General features: G+C 47.6%; 1 protein-coding gene and 1 pseudogene across 5 annotated transcripts in view; one reads left to right on the forward strand and one right to left on the reverse strand.

Moving 5' to 3' along the window:
* Positions 1-25,227, reverse strand: part of GGTA1 (glycoprotein alpha-galactosyltransferase 1 (inactive)) — a 74,382-nt gene that overhangs the window by 15,746 nt on the left and 33,409 nt on the right. For 2 of the 5 annotated variants that reach the window (XM_047768316.1, XM_047768314.1), the window contains exons 2-3: positions 21,630-21,741; positions 7,700-7,788 (exon numbers count right to left, since the gene is read on the reverse strand). In XM_047768316.1, coding sequence (XP_047624272.1) covers positions 7,700-7,779 — 80 coding nt within the window. In that variant the 5' untranslated portion in view covers positions 7,780-7,788; positions 21,630-21,741. Of the gene's footprint in view, positions 1-943; positions 980-7,699; positions 7,789-21,629; positions 21,742-25,227 lie in introns of all 5 variants that reach the window. The other 3 variants (XM_047768311.1, XM_047768312.1, XM_047768315.1) reach the window with 3 other exon arrangements.
* Positions 16,083-17,753, forward strand: LOC125120310 (galactose mutarotase-like; annotated as a pseudogene).

Here is a 25,227-nt window from a genome sequence, read left to right on the forward strand (position 1 = left end):
TGTTTGCACTGCGCCACAACTGGAAGTCCAAGAAACTTATTTTAAAGTCCATTTACTTTCAGGAAGTGCTTGAAATGGCTTATGAAGAAAGTGTGGTTACGATAAATAGGAAAACAATACAAGAATCAAAACAAAACAAAACGAAACAGAGAAACATTTTAGTCACTCAGGTGTTTTCACATGACTTTGGTCATCCCAGCCACTCTGTGAGAACAAAAGCTTTAACTTTATTTTTACTTCATAGCTAAGATATTGGCTAAATGAGTTTGAGCAAATTGCCAAGATCCCATGGCATCTAACAAAAGCCAGGATTTAACACCAGGGGATAAATCATATCAGATGAAGGCTACTATAAATCAGCTATACTTTAATAAGAAAAAATGTTTTTAAAAAAATGAAGGCCGAGGAAAACGCAAGCATTTAAGCACAATACTTTGCTCTAAGCTTCCTAGCAACCAAGTCGAAGATAGGAAAAAAAAAAAAAAAGATAGAAAAATGAAGGCTTAGAGTCCTCATCACCAGTAATAGTAATAATAATAAATAATAATAATACACACACTAGTTTATCAGGACACCCAGCCTTTCTTCCTAATCCTTTGTCTTGGCAAAATTTCTGGCAAGGGTCTTTATACCACATGTAGTAGGTAGCATAATGGATAATATCTACTCTGATTCTTTTTTATGAGCAAGCAGGAATGTTCTCCAAACAACATCACTTAAAGAGATAGATACTTGATGAGAAGCAAAGGAAAAACACAACTCATGCTCTAGAAAGGCAAGTCTAGGGGCTGGAGAAGTACAGCTCAGACCCCTGGAACCCCATCCCTCTCCTCCACCTAGGACCACAAGTGCGTCACCACCTGCCATGTTAAGAATGGACTGTAGGGCCACCAGAGTGGACATGGAAGGTGACCTAGAGATATTTGGAATTCAAAGCACTTACTTTGACTGGTATATCCAGAACAAAGAACCTTCTGGGCTAAAAGCAAATGGAAATAAAAACATATCATGTTACTTGGAATGCAGAGAAAAGCTATTTTGCAATCATTATCATTGAAACCCTAGGCTGAGCTGAGAGCCTGGGTTGTGGCTACTCCCAGGTTTCCACCTTCGAGATCGAAAAAATGATATCACGGGACTCTCGTCATTTAAGAATTACTCAGATCAAACGGTGGGAGGGAGGTCTCTGGAAAATATCAAATCTTAGTTTAAAGAAAAAAAAAATAGATGGCAGCTCTTATTGTCCAAGGTGGCTTTGCTGAGGGAGAGAGGCTCCAGAGATGGGTCCCAGGAAGACCACAGCCCACCCATCCCTCACCCAGGATTTATCTTCCTCCAGAAAAACAGGTCTTGCCTCCCTGGCTCAGAGCTGTCTACAGAGTAGCCTCAAAGGGCACTTCTAGGAGTTCCTGCTGTGGCATAGTGGGTTAAGAATCTGACTGCAGGAGTTCCCATCATGGCTCAGTGGTTAACGAATCCAACTAAGAACCATGAGGTTGCGGGTTCAATCCCTGGCCTCGCTCAGCGGGTTAAGGATCCAGCGTTGCCGTGAGCTGTGGTGTAGGTCACAGACGCGGCTTGGATCCTGTGTTGCTGTGGCTGTGGCTTAGGCCGGCAGCGACAGCTCCGATTCGACACCTAGCCTGGGAACCTCCATATGCCGCACCTAGAAAAGGCAAAAAAACAAAAAAAAAAAGAAAGAAAGAAAGAAAAAGAATCTGACTGCCGTGGCTAGGGTCGCTGTAGATGCACAGGTATGATCCCTGGCCCAGCACAGTGGGTTAAAGGATGTGGTGTTGCTGCAACTGCAGCTCAGGTTGCACCTGTGGCTTGGATTCAATCCCTGACCCAGGAATTTCTTTCTTTCTTTCTTTCTTTCTTTCTTCCTTCCTTCGTGGAATTTCTATATGCCATGGGTGTGGCCATTAAAAAAAAAAAAAAGCTACTTCTTAAGCTAACAAAAGCAGTGAGACCATCCTACAAGACAGGATCAGTAAATATATGACGACTCTAGCAGACCGCCTCCATTCATTCAACAAATACCTACTGAGCATGCGTTACATGTCAAGTGCCAGGCATACAGTGTTGACTGAAACAGACACCATGTGTCTGTGGTGTAGAGAAGCTGGCAGGGAGGGTGGACCCTATTTTGATAATCACATCATTACAGGACTTCAAAACTCCAAGAAAGCATAGGAACACTTAAGTGGAAGACCTCGAAGGCTCCCCAGGGGAGGGGATGATGTTTTAGCTGAGTTCTGAAGGATACATAGGAGGCCCAGTGAAGAGGGATTAGCAAGAGTGTGCCTAACAGAAAAACATGCAAAGGCCCCAAGAAAGGAAGGTCGCATATTTATTTATTTATTCATTTATCTTTTGGGGTTGCACCTGCAGCACGTGGAAGTTCCCAGGCTAGGGGCTGAATTGGAGCTACAGCTGCTAGCCTACACCACAGCCACGGCAATGCCAGATCTGAGCTGTGTCTGTGACCTACACCACAACTCACGGCAACGCCGGATCCTTAACTCACTGAGTCCAGGGATGGAACCTGCATCCTCATGGATGCTAGTCAGATTCGTTTCCACTGCGCCACATCGGAAACTCCTGCCCTCATCTCTTAAAACAGAAACAAAAAACCACTAACCACTAATATTTGTTTGAGACTCTGACAAAGCCCAGATCTCCTCCCTCTGCCTTCTGCCCCAGCTGGGAGTCCACATCTCCTGGTAGGAATGAAATACATGCCTTCCTACCACCTATGGTTTCCCCTCTAAGCTCAGTACCCATGGACCCAGCTCTAAAGTCCCTTGTTTCTAAATCTGTCTATTGATCTGATAATATTCATAATAGCTAATAGTTGGCTGAGGAACTTTCTAAGCAACTGACATGTATTAGCTCATTAAATTCTAATAACAGTCAATGAAGGAGGTTCTATTCCTCCTCAGAGGGACAGAGGCAATAAATTATTTTGCCCAAGGTCGTACTGCTAAGAGAAGAAACAGTATTTGAACCTGGGGAATCTGACTTCAGATCCTACAAGAGGGGGAAGGGAAAGGGGCAAGAGGAGGGGGAGGGCCCGTGCCACCCAGCACTCAGGAGCCCCACCCTCCTGCCGAGGCACTCAGGGCATCAATTTATAGATTTGGATTTGCCACCTCGTCCCATCTTTTTAGTAACCCCTCCCTCTTCCTCATCTCACCCTCCTTTCCCAGAAGCCTTCAACACCTCAGGTCACAGCAACAACCACCCTGAAGTGTACGGCATTTAACACATATTCATCCTTCAAGGCACAGCTCGGATGCCATCTCTTCTGAGCCTTCTTTGGTATGAACCTAGCACAATGCCTGGCATACAGAAGGTGCTCAATAAATATTTCTAAATGAGGGAGTTCCCGTTGTGGTGCAGTGGTTAACGAATCTGACTAGGAACCATGAGGTTGCAGGTTTGGCCCCTGCCCTTGCTCAGGGGTTAACGATCTGGCGTTGCCGTGAGCTGTGGTGTAGGTTGCAGATGCGGCTCAGATCCTGCGTTGCTGTGGCTCTGGCATAGGCTGGTGGCTGCAGCTCCGATTAGACCCCTAGCCTGGGAACCTCCATATGCCACGGGAGCGGCCCAAGAAATAGCAAAAAGACAAAAATAAACAAATAAATAAATGCAAAACATAGATCCACCTCCAAGCCAAACATAATCTTGCCCTCCCTGAACTCTCACGTTCCTTTGCTCTCTCTCTCTGACATCCTCCTTCTAGCCTGTGTTGTTGGGCTTTCATGGGTACCTCTGCCTGCTCCATCTACAGCATAACCCCTTGAGGGTAGGGATTCTCCTTGGCGCACACTGTACCCCTCGCAGCATTTGGCATGAACAACCAGCTCCAGAAGGAGCCCCAGATGATGAATCAGAAGATCTGAGTTCTAATTAGAAGTTGGACATAAGTCATTTCACCTACTGCGTCTCCGTTTCATCGCCTGAACAATGTTACCCTTGACTAAAGGAAGGGTTACCCAGGTTACCCAAGTCAGACAGCCCTGGACCTAAATCTTCCTAAAAATATTACCTTGAACGTTCACATTTAATATTGTGGAAACTCAGTATTCCTCATCTAGAAATGTGGACTAACACTGACCTTCCAGGGCTGTTTTAAAAACAGGAGGGAATGAACAGTGGAGTTCCTGGCACAAGCAAACACTCAATAACTAGTAGCTGCTAACATCAAAATCACCATCACCATCATTACTTTATTATAGCTCTTAAAGTTTCTTCCACCTCTAAAATTCTAAGCTTGTGGCTCAGTGGCTTAAGAACCCAACTAGCATCCATGAGGATGTGGGTTCAATTCCTGGCCTCACTCAGTGGATTAAGGATCCAGTGTTTGCCATGAGCTGTGGTATAGGTCACAGACGGGGCTTGGATCTGGCGTTGCTATGGCTGTGGTGCAGGCAGCTCTGATTCCACCCCTAGCCCAGGCATTTCCGTAGGCCACAGGTCTGGCCCTAAAAAGAAAAAAATAAATAAATAAAATTCTAAGATTTTTTTTTTTTTTTCATCTAGCCTTTAACCAAATGCTGTCCTGGATGACATTCTTAAACAGCTGATGTGTTTGATGGAGTTATTTTGTAAATCTCTTTTTTTTTTTTTCAAGGGCCTTACCTACAGCACATGGAAGTTCCCAGGCTAGGTGTCAAATCAGAGCTGAAGCTGCCAGCCTACACCACAGCCACAGCAACACCGGATACCTGACCCACCGGATACCTGAATCCTCATGGATACTAGTTGGATTTGTTACCACTAAGCCACAACAGGAACTCCTGTAATCCTCTTTAGCTACAGTGCTACCCACCTGTTTAAGGTTAGTGCCCTCAGCTCACCACAGACCAATTCACAAGGTGGCAAAGAATCTCCTGCCTTTTAAACCCCTTGCAGATGTTCAAATAGATTCCTCACATTGAAGAATGATGTGGCTGCAGTCTGGGTGCCAGACTATGGCCCTGAAGAGCAGCCAGAATCTGCTCCAATTACTGTGAAGAGAGAGTGTGCCCAGCACTGCAAAACAACCCTCTTTATGGGAGGCCAGCGCCAATATGCACTTCTGGGCCTTTGGCTTCGCGTTTTAATTTTGTGAAGTACCCAAAATATGGAAGTACAACTCTGGCTGCAATTCAAAACAATCAAGAGTTCAGAGCTTGAAGGTTGCCTACACAAGCATCTCAACTCAGGTCAGGAACCCCAAGGGGAACTTGCTCTTCTGTTAGATTCTTTCAGCCCCTAGAATTTTTTTCTTTTTCTTTTTCTTTTTTCTTTGTAGGGCCAAACCTGTGGCATACGGAAATTCCCAGGCTAGGGGTAGAATCCGAGCTACAGCTGCCAGCTTACACCACAGCCATAGCAACTCCAGATCCTAGCCATGTCTGCAATCTACACCACAGCTCATGGCAACACTGGATCCTTAACCCACTGAGCGAGGCGCGGGATTGAACCCTCAACCTCATGGTTCCTAGTTGGATTCATTTCCCCTGCGCCACAACGGGAACTCCTAGAACTCTTCCTTCTATTTGCCAAAATCCCCTGTCCTATGCTGCCCTCCGGACAGATGATGATAGCGGTGGTGGTGACGGCAGCCAGCGCTTACTAAGCACATTGCCCTTAGTGCTTTATTCACAACTTATGTTATCCAACAACCCTATGAAGCAGGTACTACTATTACCCCCGTTTTTAAAGATAGGGAAACTTGCCCAAAGTCACAGAGGAGGGAAGTGGTGGCACAGGACCAGCCCCAGGCAGCCTAGCTCCAGCCTCCACTGAGAATATCTCCTCAGTCCTCAAGTACCTAAGGGAGCCCCAGGGTCTCTGCATCCAACGCTGAGTCATCTTTTCTTCAGACGAAGTACCACAGTTTCCTCAATTCGAAAAGCTTGGTTTGCAGACATTTGTTCACTCTCTAGCGCGTCTTGTTTTTCTTAAAATGAGTTCTTCAGAATGAGAGGGAATAACTGTTCCAGAAGTGGTTAGATCTATGAAGCATCCAAAGGAACGATAGCTTCTTATTCTAGGGAATCCACCTCCTCCTTTTTTTTTTTTTTTTTGGCTGTACCTGCAGCATGCAGAAATTCCTGGGCCAGGGATCAAAGCCAAGCCATAGCAGTCACCTGAGCTGCTGTAGGGACAAGGCTGAATTCTTGACCCGCTGAGCTAAGACAGAACTCCCTAGAGAATCCTCCTTCTACTGATGGACCTGAAGATGCAGTTCCTTTCTAAGTGGCCAAAATGGTCCTGCTGGCTCATCAAGTCTTAGAATTTAAGAGACATTCTAATGTTAATCCAGGCCATCATCCTGAACTTGAGGGGCTACTAAAACACTACCCATGAAAATATCAATGGTGATGAGATAGCTCTCCAGGCCAAGTTGTTTTTTGGTTTTTTGTTTGTTTGTTTGTTGTCTTTTTTCCTTTTAGGGCCGCACCTGTGGCATATGGAGGTTCCCAGGTTAGGGGTCCAATTGGAGCTGTAGCTGCCGGCCTACACCAAAGCCACAGCAACACCAGATCCAAGCTGCGTCTGCAATCTACACCACAGCTTACTTCAACACCCGATCCTTAACCCACTGAGCAAGGCCAGGGATTGAACCCACAACCTTGGGGTTCCTAGTCAGATTCGTTTTCTGCTGCACCACAACGGGAATGCCTTCAGGCCAAGTTGTAAGGTGGCCTTTTTGAAAGAAAGGCCAAGTGGTATCAATGCCTCTTAAGTCAAAGCCATCATGCATTTTTGTAGCTGCTTGCAGACATTTCTTTCTGTCAGAAGCCTCTCCAGCTGGAATCTCCAAGGCATTGTAGTTTCCAAAAGCAAAGAAGCAGCTCAAATATTTGGGGTGAGTCCACTGATGAATTTGAAAACTCAGAAATGTTTAATTCATTTTGCTTTCCAGAGTTAAAAAAAAAAAAAAGACAAAACACCCAAAAGTTTAGCCAGGCACAAATGAATCACCAGCGACTCAGTGTGTTTTGCAGCAAAAGTCAACAACTTGAGTTGTTCCTTTAAAACTCTGCAAATATTTTAGGATTGCAAAAATCAGGGTGTATTTCTCATGGAATTCCTGTCTGAAAGTTCTCAAGGTAACTTCCATATCTGGTCATATAAATAATTTAATATTATATCTTGGTCTTAACATGACCTTATTATTTCTGGCTCTAGCCTACCCAGAACTGCAGAGGTATAAAAATCAGGACAATGGCAACATGGCAGGAAGGAAGATAATTAATTAGCTGGAAGGTACTTGAAGATCTAATGACTTTAAAGACGGTATTTAAGGGCTCAGGGATACAGGAAGGGAAGAATATTTTCTTTCTTTCTTTGCTTTTTAGGGCCGCAAGTGTGGGATATGGAAGTTCCCAGGCTAGGGGTCAAACTGGAGCTGAAGCCACCAGCCTACGCCACAGCCACAGCAATGCCAGATCCGAGCTGCATCTGCAACCTACACCACAGGTCACGGCAATGCCGGATCCTTAAGCCAAAGAGCAAGGCCAGGGATCAAACCCACCTCCTCTTGGATCCTAATTGGGTTTGCTGCCCCCGGCAACTCTCTGGAATGCTTTCTTTACGGTGTCAGTGAATCCTACTTTTAATGCAAGCTGGTTACTTGGCTGATAACTAGGAGATTAGAGGAGACTTTCATCAACATCATTTCATCATGTTTCATAATTACCTGTTGATGTATTCCCAAAACACAACAATTACAGTTGAGACAATCAGCATTGACAGAACCACTCTTCCTTTGACATTCATTATTTTCTCCTGGGAAAAGAAAAGGAGAAGGGAAAATTAGATTAAATACACCCACAGTGGAATATGGTTTTTTAAGAAGTGCTTATACCAATATCTTTTCTAAAAGGAAAAGTTGATGAATAGTCAACGAGCGCTAAGGAGTGCGTTCTACCTTAATTTGCATAGGCCTACACTGGCAAATTAGCCAAGTCAATGAACTGACAGGGCCGTCAGTGTTGGGAAGGATGCTAAGGCCATTTTGAGGCTCAAAGGGGAAGCATCCTGACTGATCCCAAGGTCCACCCAGATGTGGGAGAGTGACAGGTTTACTTAATGGTCCCTAAGGACTCCAGCCGCCCTCAACTCAGATGCCCCACCTCGCAGCACAGACTAGGGGAAGCATCTGTTTCCTAGGTCTACTGTCCTTGATATACTGACTATGTACCTTATCCTCAAAGAAAAAAATACCCTGGTCCTTTATTTAATTTCATTTAAATTTTAGGGCCACACTCACAGCATATAGAGATTCCCAGGCTAGGGGTCGAATCAGAGCTGTAGCCACTAGCCTATGCCACAGCCACAGCCACACTAAGTCCACGCCTTGTCTGCAAACTACACCACAGCTCACGGCAACGCCAGATCCTTAACCCACTGATTGAGGCCAGGGATCAAACCTTCGTCCTCATGGATGCTAGTCAGATTCATTTCAGCTGAGCCACAGTGGGAACTCTCACCCTGGTCCTTTATAATCTAGGCTCTGCCACTTCCCACCCAGCTTTTCCCCATCGTACCCACACAAGTGGCAAACAGTCGGTACATTCGTATTTCTTGATCGCTGCATGAAATTGTAGTTGAAGAGGGAAGGGATGCTGGGTGGGGAATAACAGGTTGCGGAGTACTTTAATTTGGGTGGAGATAGAAAGATATTTATTGTAAATGGAAAGGACAAGAAAAGTGTGGCAGCTAGCCACATATCAGCAGTACTCATAAACAAAGAATATAACAAAAGATAAAGTAGGGCATTACATAATAACAAAGGGATCAATACCAGAGGAAGACATAACATTGATTAACATATATGCACATGATATCAGAGCACCTACATCTAGAACGCAAATACTAACAGACATAAAAGGAAAACTTGACAATAACATAATACTCGTAGAGGACTGATTCCCAACATTTTGTGGGTTTTTTTTTTTTTTTTTGGTCTTTTGTCTTTTTAGGGCCACTCCCTCGGCATATGGAGGTTCCCAGGCTAGGGGTCGAATCGGAGCTGTAGCTGCCGGCCTACGCCAGAGCCACAGCAATGCGGGATCCAAGCCTCATCGGCTACCTACACCACAGCTCACAGCAACACCGGATCCTTAACCCACTGAGCAAGGCCAGGAATTGAACCTGCAACCTCATGGTTCCTAGTCGGATTCGTTTCCACTGTGCCGTGACGGGAACGCCAACATTTTGTGTTTTAGATGTCATAGTTTACATCTTCACAGCTATCCCTCAACTATTTAATTTAGTCTTTTAACATCTGTACTAGTTTATTTAAGTGTTTGATGCAACACCTTCACTATATATTTGACTTTTCTAGTCTTATTATTTCCTTTCTGTATTTTCTCATATCTTGTTACAGTTTTTTCTTTTTCATTTAATGAAGACACAAACATTTCCTGCAAGTCAGTGTAGTAGTTGGAAACTCAGTTTTTCCTTCTGGGAAACTCTTTAGTCACCCTTCAATTTGGGGAGATGACTTTAGAGCTTCCCAAGGGATCAAGATAGGATGGGAAAGGATGACAAGGGCCATGAGAAGGGATGAGAATATTTTGGAAACAGCATCTATACCAGGCAGACAAGAGAAAAAGCTGCTCGTGTTTGAAAAAAACAAAAGCAAAAAACCTTGACAAGAAAAAAATAGTGAAGCTGTCCCCCCTGAGTGGCTGGTGCTAGGCAGTCAGAGGGGGGGGCAGAGGCAGTCAGAACCTGGAAAGGTATGGAAAGCAGGGTGGGGAATCCCAAAAAGCATCTAAAGCTGGAGAATCCCCTGATCCAACTTCACCTAGAGAGACCCATCTGGGTGCTGAGTGTGGAGAATGGAGAAAAGGACAAGGGCAGACCATTCTCATGACCATAAAGAGGAGGTGGCCTGGCTCAAAGGGTGGCTTGATTCAAAATATACTTTGACAAATACCATATGATATCACTTATAACTGGAATCTAATATCCAGCACAAATGAACATCTCCACAGAAAAGAAAATCACGGACTTGGAGAATAGACTTGTGGCTGCCTGATGGGAGGGGGAGGGAGTGGGAGGGATCGGGAGCTTGGGGTTATCAGATACAACTTAGAATAGATTTACAAGGAGATCCTGCTGAGTAGCATTGAGAACTATGTCTAGATACTCATACTGCAACGGAACAAAGGGGGGGGGGGAATATACATGTAAGAATAACTTGATCCCCATGCTGTACAGCGGGAAAAAATTTAAAAAAAATATATATATATACTTTGGAGAGAGAATTGATAGGACGTGGTTGGTAATTTTGTTATCAGAGATGAGACAAGGAAGACCCAAGATTTCTGCTTGAGCAGGGGGGTTGTAGTATTTTCTCAGATGGGCTGGAGGAGGAACAGGCTTGGAGGATAATAATCATGAATTCCCTTTTGGACGTGTGAATGTCGGGGAGTGTGTGAATACCTAAAAGGGGACAGGGAGACAAGTGGACATTCAAGTCTAAAGTTCATCAGAGGAGTTCCCATCGTGGTGCAGTGGTTAACGAATCCGACTAGGAACCATGAGGTTGTGGGTTCAGTCCCTGCCCTTGCTCAGTGGGTTAAGGATCTGGCGTTGCCGTGAGCTGTGGTGTAGGTTGCAGACACGGCTCGGATCTCGCATTGCTGTGACTCTGGCATAGGCCGATGGCTGCAGCTCCGATTCGACCCCTAGCCTGGGAACCTCCATATGCCGCGGGAGCGGCCCAAAGAAATAGCAAAAAGACAAAAAATAAATAAAAATAAAAAATAAAGTTCATCAGAGAAATGTAGGCAGACCATGCAATCGGAGAAGTTGTTCATGGACCAAGGAAAGTATCGGATCTGACGTGAAGGGAACGAATTTGATTACCCAGGAGAGAATGCAGAGAGAGAAAGAGGAAGAGGAGGATGCTGGGCTGAAGCTTTAGAGGTAGGATAGAGGAGGGGCCCAGAAGGAGAGGACCAGAAGGTAGCAGAGACAGAAGAGTGGACACCTGGGAGCCAATGTCATTGCCTTTGTGAAGCCACTTCCCACCCCCACCCTGACCACGGCTGAAGCCCTTTTCTCTCCTCCGGCCCCCATCCCTCTATTCCTTTGCTGTACACATCGCCCTGGGAGTCGGCTCACCGGATAAGACCTGCACTTTGCTCTGTCTCCTCTACCTGCTTGTTTGAGCTTCCTGAGGGCAGGAGGGATGACTTCTTCGTCACCCCTGAATTCCCAGTGCCCCACAGAGAGCAGAGAAGGCCGTCAATAAATAATGTGTGGGAGTTCCTGTTGTGGCTCTGTGGTTAACGAATCTGACTAGGAACCATGAGGTTGTGGGTTCTGTCCCTGGCCTTGCTCAGTGGGTTAAGGATCCGGTGTTGCCGTGAGCTGTGGTGTAGGTTGCAGACGCGGCTCAGATCCCGTGTGGGTATGGCTCTAGCATAGGCCGGCAGCTACGGCTCCAAATTAGACCCCTAGCCTGGGAACCTCCATATGCCGTGGGACTGGCCTAAGAAATGGCAAAAAGACAAAAAAAAAAAAAATGATGTGTGAATGAAATGAGAATGGCACTGAGATGTGTCCTTTCAGGGGACAGGTTATTCTCCAAATTTTTGCAGAGAGGGTTCTGAGGTGACTCCAGGCTTAGATCTCACATGCTCCATCACCTCTGTTGCGAAATCCAGTTAAAGAGAAAGTATGGGATTATCAGCCATGTCACTCTATTCCTTCTTGCTTGGAAAGTGAGCTCTGTTTGGAAACCGCTGATTCCATCGCCATCTTTCAGATACAATCATGATAGGTGGTGTTCCAGAGACGGTGAGAAGATGGGGAGATGGAGCTTCTTTCCTGTGAGCACCTCAGGTCCTGGCACAAACAGCCCGGGGCCCAGGGCAAAGTTACGAAATGCACGGGGCTACATGCAACTCGGCCCAGATGCTGGAAAAAGCCACTTGACTCCTACACCAACAGCATTAGCACTGAGTGCAAGGAAAGGCCTGGGTTTGGGAGCAGACAGATCGGGGTGGAGACTGTGGCCATGCCTCTCTGCCACTGTCTTCACTCCCAGAGAAGTGTGGGTGGTGAGAGAGCTTGGGAAGGAGGTGGGGTCTGGAGACACCCACAGACTGGGTAACCCTGAACATGGAGCAGTTTCTCAGACCCTCATCCAACTCCAAGCTCTGAAAACCAAAAGCCTGTTTATAATTCAGCTGGCATCCAGGCCCTGACACGAGGCTATTTATAATCTTTATCACTTAGTGAGACTGTTTAAACATTTCTTTGCATAAATATTGATGTACATTGTTATGGGCTGTTGCTGCACTGGGGGCGTTACATAATATAGGATAAATATTCTGCATTTGAAAAATTCTAAATTCCAACATATCTGGCCTTAGGGATTCAGGAAAGGGATGGTGGACCTGTAATTGATCACATTAGATGGGTCTCCTCGTCTTTAAAATGGGAATTAAAATGGTGATAACTGCAAGAGATGGTGTCCATAAAATATTTAGCATCATGCCCGGCATCATATAAAAGCTCAAAAAATGCTAGTTTGTATTACTGGTATCCATAAAACAGGCTGTTGGGAGGATCCAATGAAGACAGCACAGTGCCTGGTACTTAGCAAGAGCTCAAAACATATCGGAGGGAAAGGAATAAGGATTTTGGAATAAGAATGTGTTAAACAATAAAGTACAAATTGATGCAAATTAGGGCCTCTAAAGGTTTATCCATCTGTTCTATGCTGCAGACTGACTAAAAGCTCCTGGGAAATGCCATGCAACTTTGATTTTCTTTGATCAAGCCCAGGCCATCCAAAGCCTTATCACCCCCACCTGCTGAGGATCAAACCCTGTGTAAGAAATGCGAAACAGAGAAACACAAACTCCTGGCAGAGAACGGATCAGGGAGAAGCTGGTATAAAATCAGACACACCTCTAATCCTTTCTCCAAAGGTAAGTGTTTTTCTGTTTGTTTTGGTTTCAGGGTTTGTTTGGGTTTTTTTGGGGTTTTTTTGGTCTTTTTAAGGCCACACTGGGAGTTCCCCTCCTAGCTCAGAGGTTAACAAACCTGACTTGTATCCGTGACCATTCAGGTTCGATCCCTGGACCCGCTCAATTGGTTAAGGACCCAGTGTTGCCGTGGCTGTGGTGTAGGTCGCAGATGCGGCTTGGATCCAGCATTGCTGTTGCTGTGGCGTAGGCTGGTAGCTACAGCTCTGGTTCAACCCCTAGCCTGGGAACCTCCATATGCCAAGCATGTGGCACTTAAAAGATTAAAAAAAAAAAAATTAAGGCCACACCCAAGGCATATGGAAGTTCCCAGGTTAGAGGTCAAACTGGAGCTATAGCTTCTGGCCTATGCCACAGCCACAGCCACACCAGATTCAAGCTGAGTCTGTGACCTCCACCACAGTTCATCACAACATCAGATCCTTAATCCACTGAGTGGGGCCAGGGATTGAACCCCCTGTCCTCACGGATACTAGTAGGGCTCATTACCACTGAGCCACAATGGGAACTCCTTTGTTTCATTTGTTTTTGATTTTTTTTTTTTTGGTCTTTTCTAGGGCCGCACCCACGGCTTATGGAGGTTCCCAGGCAACGCCGGATCCTTAACTCACTGAACGAGGCCAGGGATCAAATCTGCCACATCACGGTTCCTAGTCAGATTCGTTAACCACTGAGCCATGACAGGAACTCCTGTTTTTTTAATTTCAGAAATTAGCATCAGAGACAACTCTTGAAGCCCCCCCCCCCCTTTTTTTTCCCCTCTGGACCTTAAACATGGCTTGAATCTGCTTACTTTTCGCTGTGGCCAGGCGTCACTCTTAGAGACTTACAGTTGGAAGCCGCCCAATATTGCCTCCTTTTGAAAAGCACTGGGAAGGGGTGTATGCAAGCTTTCTGGAATCTGGAACCCTAGTGTCTCAGGAAGGAAGGGTTGGCAGAGTGGCCAAAAGGTCTTTTAAAACAATTTTATTTTTCTCTCTGGATTAAAATGAGGCATTTGGCAGCCCATGTGGTCTAAAAGCCCTTCGCGGATGTGTTTGTCGCAGAATTTTCAAAACTCTGTAATTCTCAAGATTGGTGGTTGACTATCTTACCCACCAAATAGGAAATGTGGGGGTTGCTTCTACATTTCTCATGGAAGAGGGAGAGCACAGGATTAGAGCCTAGAGAGCACTAGCACCCTGTCTTATAAGGGAGAGTGTAACCACCTCAGCACCACCTGGGCCCCAGCCCTCAGAGGATCAGGTGAACCCAGCAGGCCCAGTTCCACCTGAGCCCTCCCACCATCCCCCAGGCCCTCCTGCCAAGGCGTTTGCCATTTCTCTCTGCTCCTGGGCCACTCCCACAACTCAGCCCCTGCAGCGGTTTCCAAAAGAAACCACTTGCACCCCCACTCCTGGGCCTCATGCAGACTGTGCTAAAACCCAGTGCATTTCCCAAGGCAGGGCCACGCTGGAAAGCCTGTCATTTCTCCACCTTCCTCCTCCTCCTCCTCCTCCTCCTCCTCCTCCTCCTCCTCTTCCTCTTCGGCTTCTCCATCCCTGGGGTATCAGACTCTTCCCCAAGGCCCATAAATTAATCCTTCCTGACCCACCCCTAACTTGTCCCACACAGAACGGTACACACACCCCCTCCACTTCAGAGAAGCTCATAGTTTCACCGCAACTGGTCCAAGTCAAGGTTTTCCTTCCAGACAGAGTTCCACTCTGAAAGGAATTCTAGTGGCCCTGTTTTTCTCCACCTCGTGTCAGGGGGAAAGGTGAGCACCTCAGCTGAATCACAGAGCTCTCAGAAGCCCTGGAAAAGCCATTATCTTGAGAGAGCAGTGAGCAAGCAGTGACAGAGGAAACCAAAGCTTCCAGCAGACTAAAGAATCTTCCTCTCTGCCTGTGACTCTTGCCCTGCCCCTGGAACCCATCCTGCCCTGCGAGCTCCACAGGACCCTGGCAAGGGTCAAGAAAGTCAGGTAGTGATAAGCGCAGCAAATGAAACACCGTGCGGGGAGGGAGCCAAGGTGGGGGAAGCCGCAGGAACTGACTGGGTGTTACTCACCCTGGACAAAAACCTCCTATTTTTAGGCCTAACATTTAGATGCAGCATTCCAGGCAGAAATTAGGCCGGTGCTGGGACTGAAATCTGCAGCCCTACATGCACTTGCCCTGGGCAAGTCCTCTGGCTCTGAGCCTCTACTTACACAGACCAAACGGAGCTTCAAACACCCTCCTCCAGGGCTCTTGAAAGGACTAAAGGAGACCCCGTCTATGAAGCATGTTGTGCCTGATGCTCAGTAAATGCTCCACAAATGCAGCCAGAACAAGGGCGATGCTTTTTACGGGGAGAGATTCAGAAATGTGTGGCTCTGAGGGCCGAGCTGTGGCTCTGTCTGAGAGGAGTCTGGGCCCTCCAGGGCAGCACCACACAGAAGGGTCCAGGGCGAGCCCCCCACGCTGTTGTGACTGTTGTTGGGGCCAGCTCAGGGTCCCCAAGCGCATCTCGTTTGCCTCTATCGCCTGGCGCGCATGTTGGGCAGGGAAGGAAAGTCAGGCTCCAGGGTCACCCCAGCACCCACACAGAGCGGGTTTGTGAACCACACGCAGCTTTCTCTGGCCTCAGTCTCCCCGTCCTTTGAAACATGTCCTGTGGGTGTAACTTCCCTGAATGAGCCAAGAGCTGTATGAGAAGGCAGCCACAGAGCTGGAAGACTCCTTTTATGAGGACAGGTTCACTGGAGCTCAACTTGCTGCAGTGGCCACAGATTCCTAGAAGTGATGATCAAGAGATAGGATTGCCAGAGTTTCCGTCATGATGCAACGGAAATGAATCTGACTAGGAACCATGAGGTTGTGGGTTCGATCCCTGGCCTCGCTCAGTGGGTTGAGGATCCAGCATTGCCATGAGCTGTGGTGTAGGTCACAGACGTGGCTTGGATCCTGTGTTGCTGTGGCTGTGGTGTAGGCTGGCAGCTGTAGCTCCGATTTGACCCCTAGCCAGGGAACTTCTATATGCAGCGGGTGAGGCCCTAAAAAGCAAAAAATAAAAAAAAAATAAAAAATAAAAATAAAAAAAGAGATGGGATTGCCCACCAAAATGTGTTGAGCCCTCAGGCCACTTCACCCAGAAGCCTCCGGGTCAGGCCCCCAGGCAAGCCTCGGGTGTGGAGAGGGCAAGGCCCAAATGCTTCCTCCAGGTGAGGTGCTGCCCCTGCCTGGGGGAATCGTTGCAGCCTGGGTGCCTGTCCTGGGGCTGCAGGTGGAGCCCAGGTACTGACCCTGCTCCCCGCACCTACCTGGGTCCTAGGAGCAACCTGACCCATCCAGGTAGACCTTGCTGAGCTCCTTGGGACCTCTCACTTTGATCCCAAGGAGAAGGAGCTGAACACGATGCTACTTGGCTCCCTGCTCATGGGTCACGATCCAGACCTCACAATCACCTGGTGGCGCAGCCCCCACCCCAGCCAGGATCAAAGAGCTGAATTCTCCAGGACTCTGGCTGGACCCACCTGAGCAAGAAACTGCCAAAAGATGGGGCGTTTGAAGGACCTGGAGCACCTACACACCCCAAGCTTTCCCCATGGTTTCAGTTACAAGATCTGTGTTTGGAGACCTCCCCTTGGGGGCAGGGACCATGGAAAAGTTCCAGCTGCAATCAGACCAGCTGGGAGTGGACATCATCTCCTCGGGCTGCACCATCACGGCCCTGGAGGTCAAAGACAGGCAAGGCAGAGCCTCAGACGTGGTGCTTGGCTTTGCTGAATTGGAAGGGTACCTCCAAAAGCATCCCTACTTTGGAGCAGTGGTTGGCAGGGTGGCAAAGCAAATTGCCAAAGGAACATCACATTGGATGGGAAGGAGTATAAGCTGGCCAATAGCCTGCACGGAGGAGTCAGAGGATTTGATAAGGTCCTCTGGACCCCTTGGGTGCTCTCAAATGGCATCAAGTTCTCGAGGGTCAGTCCAGATGGTGAGGAAGGCGACCCTGGAGAGTTAAAAGTCTGGGTGACATACACGCTAGATGGCAGGGAGCTCGTGGTCAACTCTCAAGCACAGGCCAGTCGGACCGCCCCAGTCAATCTGACCAGCCATTCTTATTTCAACCTCGTGGGCCAGGGTTCCCCGAATATATATGACCATGAAGTCACTATAGAAGCTGATGCTTTTTTGCCTGCAGATGAAAACCTAATCCCTACAGGAGAAGTTGCTCCAATGCAAGGAGCTGCATTTGATCTGAGGAAACCAGCGGAGCTTGGAAAACACCTGCAGGAGTTCCACATCAATGGCTTTGACCACAGGTTCCATCTGAAGGGATCTAAAGAAAAGCAATTTCGTGCACGGGTCCATCATGCTGGAAGCGGGAGGGTACTGGAAGTGTATACCACCCAGCCTGGGATCCAGTTTTACACGGACAACTTCCTGGGTGGCACGCTGAAAGGCCAGACTGGAGCAGTCTGTCCCAAGCACTCTGGTTTCTGCCTCGAGACCCAGAACTGGCCTGATACAGTCAATCAGCCCCACTTCCCGTCTGTGCTTCTGAAGGCTGGTGAGTTCAAACACACCACTTGGTTCTAGTTTTCTGTGGCCTAAGGAAATGTAAAGATATGACCTGTTCCAGGGTCAGGCTGGGAGCCCCTTCAGGAACCTGTCTCCTATGCAGAGATAAGATGAAGATTTAGAGGCTTTAAAAGTGATCCTGTGTATTACTCAGCCATTAAAAGGAAAGAAATAACGGCATTTTTAGCAACAGGGATGGACCTAGAAATTATCATGCTAAGTGAAGTCAGTCAGACAATGAGACACCAACATCAAACGCCATCACTTACATGTGGAATCTGAAAAAAGGACACAATGAACTTCTTTGCAGAACAGATACTGACTCAGAGACTTTGAAAAACGTATGCTTTCCAAATGAGACAGGTTGAGGGGTGGGGGGATGCACTGGGGTTTTGGGATGATCATGCTATAAAACTGCATTGGGATGACTGTTGTACATCTATAAATGTAGTAAAATTCATTAAGTAATAAAGAAAAGAATGTAAAAAAATAAAGAAACAGAAAAAAAAAGTGATCCTGTGAATTAAAATTACACAAATGGTAGTTGTCGTGATAATCTGAATATTGATTTCTTTCACAATGACTGGCTCCAGGCCAAGTCTAATGGTCAGCTCTATTCTCTGTGTAGTGAAGAAGACCCAACCAGCAATGTCATCGTCTAAGCCCTGACCCTAATCCAGAAGTGGTACCCAGATCCTTGTGTTGGCTCCGTCTCTCCACTCTGCTTCTTTTCACCCCTTCTTTCTTTGATCCTACTCATTCCTTTTTCCCCTCCTCTTCTACCTCATACCACCTTGATCTGTGCAGCACTTTGGAGTTTTCAGAGGTCACTGAGCTCATTCAACCTGGTGGTAGAGGGACCTCTCTGCCTCAGTAAAAGAATAGATGATGAAGAAGTGAGTCACCTGAGACTTAGGGGAGGTAAATGACCCACCTAAAGGCGCACAGCCAGGAAAAATTTAGCCTGGATTCAAGATCAGGTCATGCAAATTCAAGTCCTTCTTTGCCTCCACTTCAGTCTTCCAGAGCATTCCTGGGGTCATTAATGGGAAAAGGGGGGCTCTGACCCTTACTCTGTTAAAGCCAGACTTTCTTTCCAGATATCACTTTTATAAGAAGCCCTAGTCAGAGTTTAAATGTATCTCTGAGCCTTATAAATAGTGTGACTTAACATACAAGATCTAAATATCCAGAAAAAAAAAAAAATCTGTGAATTTGATTCTCTGCCTTTGGGGTTACTAAGAAAGCCCAGCCTAGCCAAGACATGGGAAGGAAGCCGCTGGAGACAAGAGCTGTGTGAGTGCGAGGAGAGGGCCTTGCCGGGGACTGCACACTGCACTGAGAGCAGATTGTATTTGGTATACGAAGCGGAGTTCCCTCCTCTCCTAAACAATTGAATCACGAGTGATGGGTTTGTGTTGATGGTTTTTAAAGAAATGTTATCTTATACTCCTCTACACAATAATCAGTTGAAATAAAACCAAAATGTGCACCCTCAGAAAAAAAAAAAGAATAAGAAGAAACTGCCAAAAGACTGACAGCACTAATAATAAGTTATGAAGCTGAAAGAAGCTTCTCAAAACTCCCAGGAATAAAAAGCAACCACTGATTAACCATGCTAGAGGCAGAACTGATTTGTCTTCCTTTCTGTCTCTCTTAAAAATGATACTACAGGAGTTCCCGTCATGGCACAGTGGAAACAAATCCAACTAGGAACCATGAGGTTGCGAGTTCAATCCCTAGCCTCGCTCAGTGGGTTAAGGAGCCGGGGTTGCTGTGATCTATGGGGTAGGTCACAGACGCAGCTCAGATCTGGCGTTGCTATGGCTGTGGCGTAGGCTGGCAGCTACAGGTCCGATTAGACCCCTAGCCTGGGAACCTCCATATGCCGTGGGTGTGGTCCTAAAAAGAGAAAAAGAAATAAAAATGATACTACAAAAATCATCAGATAAAGAGATAGTTCAAAGTATGCAGCCAAACTATGAGAGGTACATCAGACAGCTGAGTAATACTAATTATTTTTATATTATTTTCACGTGTTATGGTTGTTTTCTGGATTTGGTCCTATTTAGAGTATTGGTCAGTCTGTGTTAGCTGCTGGGATGGCACCTCATATTCTAAATGCAGTCAGCCTTCCGTATCCATGGATCTTACATCCACAAATTCAACTAACCACAGATGGAAAATACTCAAAAACATCACATTCCAGAAAGTTCCAAAAAGCAAAACTTAAATTTGCTGCATACAGGCAACTATTTGCGTGGCATTTACATTGTATTAGGAATTATAAGTAATTGCAAGGTGATTTAAAGTATATGGGAGGGGAGTTCCTCCGTGGGCTAGCTGGTTAAGGATCCAGTGTTGTCACTGCTGCGGCAAGGGTTTGATCCCTGGCCCATGAACTTCTGTATGCCATGGGCACCGCCAAAAAATAAATAAATAAAATATATGGGAGGCTGTGGGTTATGTGCAAATACGATGCCCTTTTGTGTAAAGGACTTGAACGTCCTGGGATCTGGGTATCTGTGGGGTCCTGGAACCAATCCCCTGTGGATACCCAAAGACGACTGCATTCAATCCCCAGCCAAATCATTTGTCTGCAAATTTGTGTTCCCTTTTCTTAAAGCAGGCCCTCGATATTGAATAAGCTTCCTGCAGCACTTGGATGCCCCCCAGCTGAAGCAGACCAGGCCTCAGGCTAAACGCTTTACCAGAGGTTTCTCAGATAAGTCTCACAATGTCCTGTGAAGTCATTCTAGTGTTATCTCCACTTTATAGACATGCAAATGGAAGCTCAGAAAGGTGAAGTGACTTGCCCAGTGTGTCACACAGCAGAAAGTGATGGAGCTGAGATTCAGGTCCAGAGAGCTGGCCTCCAGGGCCCACCCTTTTAACTATTCTCAGTAAACATGAAGACTCACATGGACTAATCACCCAGGGATCTCTGGCACATCCTCTCATTTTGCCTTTCACGATGATCACTTATCAATTGACCCAAAGCTAGCCAATCATGGGCTAGACTCAGCAGGGGCCAGCTTCTCCTCGGCCCAGCTGGCGAGCATTGGCTCAACTCCTCTGCCATTTCCAGGAGCCTCCTGTGTGCCTGGTGTGAGCCTTCCCCATGCACGCCATCCTATTCACCCCTCATCATGGTCAGTGCGGGGGCTCTTTAGCTGAGGAGACCGAGCTTTAGCAAAAGCTGAGATCGCTGGGCTCCCCCACAAGGGGGGCGCTGAGTTTGAAAAGCAGACCCTCTGCCTCCCAGGCCCAGCTCTTGGCCGGGGGATGGTGCTGGGGGGAAGGAGGGAGAGTCCTGCTTTATCTAAAACCTCTTTAAATTGGCTTGCATTACAGGGAAATGCTCCCTGTTGGAAGAAACATGGTATAATTCGGGGGGCAGCGGTGGGGGGGGAGTAGTGCACGGAAGGCTGTTTCCAGTTATGTTTTTCATTATAAGGGTCAAAGCAAACACAGACGCAGGAAGCTAAGAGACAAGCCTCAGACTAAACATACGACCAGCTGTCGCTCCAGCCATCACAGACCTGTTCTCGGAGGGACATCTTGTAGGCCCCTTTCTTGAATCCCCTTCAAGAAATCTGAAGCCTGGATCCAGCCAGCTTCTCCTTGCTGCCTGGCTCAGAAATCATGGTGCAAGAGTTTTTCCAAGAGAAATAGGGCGAGGTACATGAAGGATCGGTGCTGCCCTGAGAGGGCGCTATGTCCACTCCCAGCACAGGTCCAGGGCCTGAGACTTGTCCTCCTGGCCCCACATTGGCACTGTGTGGCCCGCACAGAGAACCCCAGGCTGTAGCCACGCCCCGTGAGGTCCTGCCGGGCAGCCAACGAAAGCAGAACCAACAGTGACTGAGCCAGCATCCTGCCAGCTCCCACTCCTAGATCCGATGCCGGGGACTGGAGGACTTTGTCTTCTTTCAGAACGACTGGGGGGAGCAGCAAGAAGTCAGGGGGAGAGGGGGGCTCCTCTCTCCACGCTGCAGCCAGCTCATGATACCCGCCTCCCCGGTGACCCCAGCAAGGCGGAGGTAAATCATTTCAACGTTTCACGTACCTCATCCTCTGCTTCTCTCCCCCCAGAGTAAAAGGTGAAACAAGTTCTAGTGAGCTCTGCTCTGCAGAAGGAGGCAGGGCTGGGAGGAAGGGAAGGTGCTGCGTTCCAACTCCTGTCAAAAGAATAAACAGCGGTTTCACGAAGAGGAGCGCAGACAGATCCCGCAGCAGCCAGGGGCCTTGTTCCTCCTTGCTCGCCCTGGGAAGTGGGCTGTTTATCAGGCCTGTTGACTCAGAGCTGCATGCCAAGGCAGAGACGTCTCTCTCCAGCCCAGGATCGGCCCGGCCTCCTTCACTAAGCGAAACTACAGGTCCAAACTAGGCCTGGTGGTAGAGGAGGGACAGCCACCACCCTTGGGAGAGATACACAGGCCGCCCACATCACCCACTCCTCGGCGAAAATGAGAACCATTCTGAACCCAAACCACCCCAAGTGACAACTAGCAGGGACAGCCAATGGAGAATTTAAAAAGAGGGGGCAGAAAATGGAGAGGGGTGGCTAAAGGAGAGCATCCTCAAAACTCCCATTGAAATGCTACCTTCCGAGCCTCTTGTTCGCATCCTTTAGGCTTCAGAAGTTGTTCTGTTTGAACACTATTTTTATAGAATGTTCTGAGATCTCCTGCATGGCAAGCCAAGCTATAAGAACTTCAAAAGGTCACTGAGGCCCAACCCAACTCTTTGTCTGAATAATGCTTAACCCTCCCCACACCCACCTCCTGCTCCCAAAATAGAATTTCCTAGCTGGAAGAGACCTCACAGCAGTGGATTTGTAAATGTCGCAACAGCTAAAACTTTAAAAAAAAAAAAAGGAAGTCATTCTCAGAACCCCACTACGTAAAACAGAGGACACAGGGGGCTTTGGCTGAAGGAGGGAAATGAAGTAAGTAGGGGCTCAAAGCCCCCCCACCCATTCCTCCCAAGTAGCCCCAGACACTTCCTGGGAGTAGAGCCTAGAAACCCCAGACTAAGGAGAAGGGGCCGAAACCTGACAGAAAGGAGCCAAGAACTGCCCCCTCAGCTTCCAGCGGATGGATGCCTAATTTAGCTTCTCACTCCTGTTCTGGGGAAGAAGTTCACCGCCCCCTCCTCTGGGGCATGAGCTAGTTGACCACAGTCTTCAAGATCCGCTTAATAAACTACTGAAATCCTCCCTGCTGGCATCTACTAAAGCTGAACCAACCACACCTCATGTTCCAGTCATTTCGCCCCAGATTAATACCTGAAAGCAAGTGCATTTAAGTTCAAACAGAGACGTGACCTGGGACCAAAAGCTGGAAAAACCCCAAGGCCCATCATCAGCCAGATCAGGTGTGGTCCAGGTGAGGGTCCACACACATCCGTGAGAAGGAACCAGCCACAGCTGCTGACATCAACAGGGTAAATCTCACACATGGTCCTGAGTCAAAGCAGCCCTGGATGCTTCCATTTATTTAACGTTCAAAAATAGACAAAACCAGGGAGTTCCCGTGGTGGCTCAGCAGAAACAAATCTGACTAGTATCTATGAGAATGCAAGTTCGATCCCTGGCCTCGCTGGGTGGGTTAAGGACCCGGTGTTGCTGTGAGCTGTGGTGTAGTTCGCAGATGCGGCTTGGATCCCACGTTGCTGTGGCTGTGGTGTAGGCCAACAGCCACAGCTCCAATTGGACCCCTAGCCTGGGAACCTCCATATGCCGCAAGTGTAGCCCTAAAAAGACAAAAAAAAAAAAAAAAGACAAAACCAACCTGTGGTGCCAGAAGTCAGAGTGGGAGTGGTAGAGACTGGGAAGGGGAGGCTCAGAGAGCTGCTGGGGGGGGCCTGTCATGTTGTTTCTCGAGCCAGGTAGTGGTTATACAGGTGTGTCCACCTTGGGAAAATGCCTCACAAACATTCCCTTTCAGTGTGTGTGTTAAAAACAAAAATGCACAGAAATCTTCCTGCTGGAAGCTGCCTTCTCTTGGGAATTCTTTTTTTTTTTTTTTTCCCACCATTCTATCCATTACTTTCTTTTTCTTTCTTTTTTTTTTTTAATAATTTTTTTTTTATTTTCCCACTGTACAGCAAGGGGGTCAGGTTATTCCTACATGTATACATTACAATTACATTTTTCCCCCACTCTTTCTTCTGTTGCAACATGAGTATCTGGACAAAGTTCTCAATGCTATTCAGCAGGATCTCCTTGTAAATCTAAGTTGTGTCTGATAAGTCTCTTGGGAATTCTGACTTCCCCTGAGTCTACAGGGTCTCAGGGCCACAGGGTCATGGATAGACCCTGTATTTTCCTTCTCTTGGGTTCAACGCCCCAATACCGAGCACCACAGAGCACCTAAGTACGGACTCAGGGAAGATCTTTCGCATTAAATGATGCAGGCAGCTGGACTGTGGTCAACTGGGAGGGAAAGTTCACAGCATTTGGAGGCTCAGGAACTGGGCTAAGATAAACTGGTCCTTTCAAGAAGCAAGCACCCAGGAGTTCCCATCGTGGCTCAGTGGTTAACAAATCTGACTAGGAACCATGAGGTTGAGGGTTCAATCCCTGGCCTCGCTCAGTGGGTTAAGGATCCAGTGTTGCCGTGAGCTGTGGTGTAGGTTGCAGACGCGGCTCAGATCCCGCGTTGCTGTGGCTCTGGTGTAGGCTGGCAGCTACAGCTCCGATGTGACCCCTAGCCTGCTGGGAACCTCCATATGCTGCAGGAGCGGCCCTAGAAAAGGCAAAAAGACAAAAACAAAACAACAACAACAACAAAAAGGAAGCAGCCATCATGGTCGCCACCTTCCAGTTTACAAAGCAGCCTCTCTCCTTTAACTCAGCAGATCCTCAGGCTCACCCGCCCCGGGTCAGGGAAGGGAGGGAGGCACTGGGAACCTCTGTGACTTGCTCAAAGTCGCCGGCTGGTGGGTCTGATGCTGCCCTTCCTCCTGAGCTGCCTCTGGGGAACACCCTACAGGTTCGTGGAATTAAGAGGCTCCAGGCTCATGAATCAGAGCACGACAGAGTATGCAAACTTGGAAGGCAGAAAATTCAACTTCCAGAGGATCCGACATGACCTTCCTCCTTCTCCGACATACCCTGATGCCCAGACTCTCAAAACAAGGAAGCATGTACTTCCGGTCATTCCTTCATGGAGAGGCAGGGAACTGTAGCAAGTGAGCCTCAGGTCTGCTGATCAAAGGAGGCCAGTGGCCATCCAGGTAGGAGTTTGGCACGTTTCCCAGCCCAGCCAGGCCGACTAATCTCATCACTCAATGTTCCCCAAGGCCCCTTCCAGCCCTAACAGTCCATAGGCCTGTCAGATGAGAGCCAGCATTCAGAGCCTGTCCATCTGCCATGTCCCCTTCAGAGGAGTGCAGGGCCTTGGAGCTGCGGCTCAGCAGCTGCAGCCCAGGTGTGAAGGGTCCCGGCTTCATGCCCCAGACCCCTTCCAGCTGAGAAACACAAAGGTCCGGATTCCCACCCTGTGGGAGAGGGAGGATTAAGTGTTCTTGGCAAAAAGTGCTACAGATACAAAGGTTGCAGCTGTCACTTTTAATCCTAAATACGTTTAGGGCAGGTATAAGACATTCTTGCTGTCACTTGTGAGTGATGGAGCAGTTTAGTTGGTTTCCTCTTCCGTGTG

Source organism: Phacochoerus africanus, chromosome 2, assembly GCF_016906955.1.
Source record: "Phacochoerus africanus isolate WHEZ1 chromosome 2, ROS_Pafr_v1, whole genome shotgun sequence".
In the NCBI taxonomy this organism is placed as follows: Eukaryota; Metazoa; Chordata; class Mammalia; order Artiodactyla; family Suidae; genus Phacochoerus; species Phacochoerus africanus.